We start from the raw sequence: 7,501 nt of genomic DNA, 5'->3' as shown, positions 1-7,501 counted from the left end.
TTTAGTAAGATTATAATAATTTAAAATAAAATTCAGACGGAGATTAATAAGATATTGGAAAGATTATTAGTACGCTAACAGGAGATAATAATATTAATTACGATCCCTTGATAAACATATTATAAAGTATATTATATATTATATATTATTTATTATATAATATATATTTATATATTATATATTATAATATTAATATATATTTAATTAAAAGATAAAATTTATATTAAAAAAAATATATATTATTTTCTAATTAAATAATATAAATATAAATATATATAAATATTTATAAATTTTCTTTTATATTTTTATTTATAAATATATATTAAAATTCTATTTATAATATTTTTTTTCAATATAAAATAAATTAAAAGAACTAAATATATTTTTTATTTAATAATATTAGTTTATATTAGTATTAAAAATACATAAAAAAATGTAAATTTATAATATATTATATAAAAATATAAAAAGAAGTTTATATTTTATTAATTTTTAGTTTTATTTAATTCAATAATATTTTTTTCGTTTTTAATCCTTTTAATTTATACTTTTTGTTTTTTGGAAAAAATTATTAATAATTTTTTTAACTTAGAATAAGTTATATAATAAATAGTCTATTGAGACTTCTGCTTATTTATATATTATATATATAAGTATTTTTTTAAAAAAATTAAACCGTAATTAATAATAATATGGTATTTCTATGAGTTATGATAAATGCCCTTATCAATAAAAATAATAATTGATTGTATTAGTATATTTATATGAAAAATAATGATTTAATTATCAAATAAATATATTAATTATTATGAATAAACTTATTTAACTTTAAGTTTGTTTTCGGGATATAATAGATAGTATTTTCGTATATATAAAATAAATATTTTTCTATGTAATATGTAATAAAATAAATATTCAAATCAAGAAAAATAAATAAAATTGTATAATATGTTTTTTTTTTTAAAAAATAATAATAATAATAAAAAACATAAAAACTATTGTTTTTATAAAAATATATTTATATATATATAATTTTTTATTATATAAAAAAAATTGTATTAATATAATATATTATAGATAATTAAAAATAAAATTCTTATATTTATTATAAATAAGTATTAAATAGATCCTAATAATAATAATATATATTTAACTATTAAAGATTTATATTAGTCAATATCTCTATTATTAATAACACTAAGACGACATTTTATACTTTTTTAAAAATTGAATTAATTATAGTATATTAGAGAGAATGAACAAAAATAAACAAACTATTTAAATTAATTATTAGTAAAAAATACAAAAGTCTATTAAAATTAACTCTAAAAATAAGAACTGAAATATGATTATATAGTTTATTAGTCTTTTTTATTAAATAAGGATTTGTTATGTACTTTTAGTAGATAAATAAATTCTAGTTAATATTTTTTAGGAATAAATTATTTTAATATATAATATTAATAATAAAAAAGCTTATAATTAATAAACTAAATCAATGTATTAATTAACTAATTGAATACATTATTAAATATATAAATAGGAAATACAAAAATTATTACTTTTTAGTTAAAAACAGAGGATTAATGATATTTAATAAAAATAAAAAACTATTCTTAATCCAATATTTTCAAAATTATACTTTTTTCGATTAAATTTTTTTTTTTTTTTGGAAGACTAAAATAAACTATCTTTATTTGAATATATGATTATTATTGATAAATCTACATTTTTATATGACTTTATGTTTATTATATTTTTTTAATTAATAAATAAATATGTCTTTTTTAGGTTATTTTATATTTATGATTAATAAATTTATGTTTAATATTATTAAGATAATATTTAAGTGTTAATATAGAGTGATAATTGTTTAATTATTAATTAATATTTATTATCGAAAATGAAAAAAAATATGAATAATAGTTTGTTATAAATTACATACTATCTTATATATATTTAATAATTTATATTAAAAAAAAACCATTAAAAAATATATCTATTTATTAATATTTGTTATTATAATATATATTAATTATATTAAATAAAAAATAATATTATTATATAAATAGTTTAATTGGGAATTTTATAAAATAATGCAGATTATACTTTTTTTATTTTAAAAAAATAGTTATTAAACAAACAAAATAAGATTATAATTTATAAATATAAGAAAAAATTTCAAAAATATTATTTATAATTATTTCATAAAAAAAAATGATTTTTATTATAAAATCAAAAAAATTAATTAAAGAAAATATTAAATTTTCATACATTCAGAAAAAATAATATAATTCACAGAAGGTATAAAGTTAAATATAATGTAGTTTTTTTTATTATTTTACAATAATGTTTTAATATTTAAATAAAATTAATAAAACAAAGAAAGAAAAAATAACAAAAAACAAATATATTTAAATATATATAATTTTATTTTTTAATTATTTTCATTTTTTTTCTACGGCAGCAGCTTATTCTTCCTTTAATTTTTTTAAACGGTTCATTGTTGTTTTGGCAGTAACAGCAGTAGGTGTGCTAAATAAAAAATAAATGAATAAAATTTTAAATATATAATATATATATATATATATGTAAATATAAATATAAATTTAATTATTTATATATATTTCTTATTCATTTATATAAATTATTTTATTTTTATATATTTTTTTTAATTTATACTTTAGATCCCATGCTCCTCCTGCAATAACCTTTTTGCAAGGCTTGCATTTCCATATACCTACAGCAGTTCTTTTAACAGCGGTCTTTAATTTTTTTTATTTTTAATATATTATTAATTAAATTTATTTAATTTAATTTTTTTTTATGGGCAGTACTTTTCCACAGAATGGGCAAAGATATTTCATATGTTAAGATATTTCGAATTTCTTAACTACTTTTCTAAGGGAAGAACCATATCTGGTTCCATATTTTCTGCAAATTCCTACCTTTATAGTTCTTTTAGCCATTTTTGTATGCTTTTATTTTTATTTTTTATATTCTTTTTTTTTTTATTGTTTTTTATTATTAATTTCTTTTTTTTTTCAGATTTTTTTAGTTTTTATTATTTTCAACCCGTCAATAATTGTTTTTTTATTAGTTTTTTATAATTTGCTTATTATAAAAAAAAAAAATATATATATATATCTGATAAATAAAATAATTTTATAAAAAATTAAAAATTATAAAGAAAAAAAAACAAAAGTATTTAAAATATTTATATTTATGAAATTAAATAATTTATATATCCAAATATTTTTATATTAAAATATAAAAATCTATATATTTTTTAATAATAAAAAATGTATTCTTTATATATTTTTTTTTAAAACAAGAATGATATGAAATGATATTATCTTTTATTGATTAAAATAAATTTAAAAAAATTAAAATATTTGAAATTAATTAAATATTTTATTTAATATTTAATTATTGGGTTTAAATAATTTATTTATTATAAAAAATAAATGTAATATATTATATATTTTCTTGATTTTTTTTTTCAATATATATAATTTAAGATTTATTTTTTATTAAAAATATCGTTTTTATATAAAGTTTATTTTCATGTTTTTTTTTTCTTTTAGATAAATAAATATAATAGTTTTATGTTTTTTTTATTTTGAGTTAATAATTTTATTATTAAATATGAATTTTTAATATATATATATTTATTTTATAAAATTAGATAAAATTATAGACTACAAATTAAGAAAAAATAAAATATATATTTTTCTTAAACAATATATAAATAAAAATTATAATTAAAATTTTATAATTTACAAAAAAAATAAAAAAAATATAAATACTAAAATAACTATATATATATATATGATTTAACAAGACTACTTAATTTTTGATAAAATAAATATATAAAATCAAGATATTAATTAGAAAATTAACTAAAGAAGTTACTCAGATTGTTAATTTACATAAACGAAAATTAATATGATAGTGTATAAATATTTTATAAAATAATTATTAATATTAAATAATAATTATTAAATTGATTAAGATTAACAAAAACCATTAACTTAAAATAATTAAAATAACATTTAATAAAACTATGATAATTTATAAGAATAAACTAATAATATTTACATTAAAAATAATAATACTTAAAAAGGAAGAGTAAGATATAATTCACTTTATAATGATATTAATTTATACAGTTTATCTAATTAAAAATAACAAAATAATGAATTTTAAAAAGATAAAATTAATTTAAATGAATTATTTATAAAAGAGATTAATTTTTAAAATTTAAATGAAAAAGATAAAACATTTTTATATAATAACGATAAATATTAGGCAAAATTAAATTTCTAAAAAAATAATATTTCAAATAGTAATTACATATAGAATTTGAATAATAATTAATCCCTTTATAGTGAAATAATTTAAAAAAAAATTATGGGTTGTTCGCCTAAATTAAATTATGTAAATTTACTTAAAAAAATGACCATTAAAATGAAAAACTTAGATAATAACTTTTCACTATAAGAAATATAGACAAAATATATAATTAAATATAAAATAAATCTAATTATAAAACCCAGTATTCTGCTCAAAAAGAAAAAATACTTAAAATAGAAAAAGTAATATTCCGCCATTACCTAAAAGTTATTAAAAAGTATCATATTCCAAATAAAATCTATAATTATAAAATTAAGACATATAAATTAATAAAAATCTAATTAATATACCTTTGATAAAAATAATAGACAATCAAGGGTTTGAGTTTTAAGAAAAAACTAAAGAATCATAGAAAAATATAGATTATAGTAATATAAATATAGCTATTAAAATGTAAGTACTAATAGTACTAATATAACTTTAAATAATGTATAGCCTTATAATTATATATAATATAGTCCTTTAAAAGATAATATTCTATTCAATAATCCTTTTAAAAAAGAAAACTTTTAAATTGGGAAACAACTAGGAAATGGAAAATTTGGATAGGTTTATATTGCTAAGTAAAAAAATAAATATATAAATATATATATAAATTATTATATATATATATAAATATTTAAATTATATTATATATAAAATAAGAGATGTATAAAATGGAATTATTGTGGCTATCAAAAAAATAAATAAATATAATTTAATACGTTTAAAAATAGAAGATTATTTATAAAATGAAATAAAATTATAAAGCTATTTAAAACATGTTAATATTATTTAATTATATGGTTTTTATTATGATGATTAAAATATATATTTAGTATAAGAATATGCTCATAACGGATCTTTATAATTAGACTTAGACAAGAAATTTAAATATACTGATCTCTAAGCAATAATATGTGTAAAATAAATACTAAATGCTCTATTATTTATGCATAGAAATCATATATTATATAGAGATTTAAAATCTGAGAATATTCTTCTTTCTTTTGGGATTATAAAAATAACTGATTTCGGATGCAGTGTATATAATTATTAATAATAAAGGCGAACATTTTGTGGTACTGTTGATTATATGAGCCCAGAAATAGCTTAAGGATAATATTATGGATAATCAGTAGACATGTGGAGTTTAGGTGTTTTAACTTATTATATTTTAACAGGAATCCAACCATTTTAACAATCAACTAAAAATGATACTTTATAATGTATTATTAATGTAAGTTTTATTTATTTTTTTAGTATTTTCTTTTATATATATATATATTTTTAGAAATAAAATATTAGTTTTCCTAGTTATGTTTCATGTTTAGCTTAAGATTTTATTCAAAAACTACTTGTAAAAGATCCTGAATTTAGAATGAATATTGAAGAGGCTGTTAATCATGAATGGATTAATTAAAATATTAATTATTATATATAGGAAAATTGGAGTATGGATATAACTTAATAAACAATGTAGTTAGTTAAGTGAAAGAGTCTCATTTATATATATATATATTTTTTTTTTTGGTGTATTTTTTTATTTATTAAAAAAATAAAAATATTTTTAGACCTAGAAAATAATTTTTTTTTTTTTTTTAAAAAAAAAATTTAAAAAATTAATTTTTTTTTTAAAAAAAATAAATAAATACATTATAATATGTAATATATATAGATTAATCATAAAAAATAGTTTTTTTTTTCAGAATTATAATATCCCTTATTTAATATACACTAGATTATATATATGTTATCCTTTCAGATTTTAGAGAAGAGAAATTTCGATATTTTTTAATTGGAATATTAGTTCTTCACCTATTAATAGTAATTTTATTTTGGATAAGAATAATAGGATATATTGAATTAAAATAAACTAATAAGTATTAATATTAAGGTTTAAGACACTTTTTTGGAATTAATATTAAGAAAAATATTTAAAAAGGAATTTTTTATGGATTACTTTAAATTATTAATATTTTAGCTTTATATTTATATTATAAAATATATAAAGATTAAAATATCATATTGACATAGTAGTTATATATTAATTTATTTATTTTTAAATAACAAATAGGGAATTGATAAACTTATTAAAAGCTAAAAAATAGCAAGAATAATTAAACTCTGATAAAGATAAAGTATTTCAGATATAAAATAATCAAAATTAAGATAGTGATAGTAAATTAATACCTAATAATTTAAATTATAATAATAATAATGAGAATAATATAATAAATAATGATAATAAAATATATAATACTGAAAACAATATATAAGATTATCAAAGAAATTTGAATTTTTTTTAACTTAAGAATGATTACAAAGAAAAAGAGAAAAAAAACAGTTTAAATTCTTTATTTGAAAATATTCTTATTTAAAATTAAGAAAATATGTAAAATACATAAAATAGCATTTTTAATTCAAAATTATTTTAAAATAAATATAATATTACGTAAATTAACTAAAATCAAATTTAAAATAAATTAAAAACTTAAATTGCTATTGAATTAAATTCAAAATATGGCTTTAATAAGGTTTTTAATGAGAATATTTTTTCTGTTTTTTATGAATTAGGAGAAATATTAGACTTAATTTTTAAATTAATGCCTTCTTTTATCATTTAATTGTGTAATAATATATTAATAAGTAATTGGATATAAACATCGTTTACTTTATTATATTTTATCATTTGTATTATTAAAATTATTATTGTTTTGAGAAACTTATTAAAGTAAATGACTTCCTAATAATTAATTAAAGATTTTTTTGATATCTAAGATTATGTATAATAAAAAAGTTAAATAGAAAATTAAAAAATGAAACAAATTCCAAATTTTATCCGAATTTTTAATATAGATACCTTATAAAAAGTAAGCTAATTAGATAGTATTTCGGCAGAAAATATAAAAGAATTAACTATTGAGATTAGAAATAAAAAATAAGAATAAAATCTTATAAAAGAATATATTAACAATGCTTTATTTCTATTTTAAAAATATAAAAAAAATAAGCGTTAATTTAGAGTTATATATATATATATAAATATTTTTATATATATATTATTTTTTTTTTTAAGTATAATTAATTTGGTGACAAAAAATAT

At 13.6% G+C, this 7,501-nt stretch overlaps 2 protein-coding genes across 2 annotated transcripts, besides 13 other annotated features; one reads left to right on the top strand and one right to left on the bottom strand. All coding sequences in view use genetic code 6, as the record gives it.

The window, feature by feature from the left end:
• Positions 1-116: 116 nt before the first annotated feature.
• Positions 117-179: a microsatellite.
• Positions 128-198: a microsatellite.
• Positions 128-200: a microsatellite.
• A 51-nt stretch (positions 201-251) lies between these two features.
• Positions 252-283: a microsatellite.
• Positions 284-2,340: 2,057 nt separating this feature from the next.
• Positions 2,341-2,992, bottom strand: IMG5_036490 (ribosomal protein, putative). The gene is made up of 3 exons (XM_004038987.1): positions 2,838-2,992; positions 2,683-2,765; positions 2,341-2,535 (listed from the first exon to the last, which is right to left on the bottom strand). Exons 1-3 carry the CDS (start codon positions 2,967-2,969, stop codon positions 2,448-2,450), a joined length of 303 nt encoding a protein of 100 aa, XP_004039035.1. The 5' UTR covers positions 2,970-2,992; the 3' UTR covers positions 2,341-2,447.
• Positions 2,980-3,026: a microsatellite.
• Positions 2,980-3,045: a microsatellite.
• Positions 3,046-4,948: 1,903 nt separating this feature from the next.
• IMG5_036480 (serine threonine protein kinase, putative) lies at positions 4,949-5,890 on the top strand (the record flags this gene model as incomplete). Its single annotated transcript, XM_004038986.1, has 3 exons — positions 4,949-4,979; positions 5,235-5,635; positions 5,690-5,890. The coding sequence occupies 3 exons, from the start codon at positions 4,949-4,951 to the stop codon at positions 5,888-5,890; spliced, it is 633 nt and encodes a 210-aa protein (XP_004039034.1).
• Positions 4,986-5,035: a microsatellite.
• Positions 4,988-5,059: a microsatellite.
• Positions 4,992-5,054: a microsatellite.
• Positions 4,992-5,059: a microsatellite.
• Positions 5,891-6,603: 713 nt separating the features above from the next.
• Positions 6,604-6,656: a microsatellite.
• Positions 6,606-6,674: a microsatellite.
• A 755-nt stretch (positions 6,675-7,429) lies between these two features.
• Positions 7,430-7,465: a microsatellite.
• Positions 7,466-7,501: the final 36 nt, after the last annotated feature.

The sequence above is a fragment of the Ichthyophthirius multifiliis genome (genome assembly GCF_000220395.1).
Source record: "Ichthyophthirius multifiliis unplaced genomic scaffold scaff_1120509249830, whole genome shotgun sequence".
Taxonomy (NCBI): Eukaryota; Ciliophora; class Oligohymenophorea; order Hymenostomatida; genus Ichthyophthirius; species Ichthyophthirius multifiliis.
Note: the sequence above shows the minus strand (reverse complement) of the source record. Positions and strands in the feature narration are given on the sequence as shown.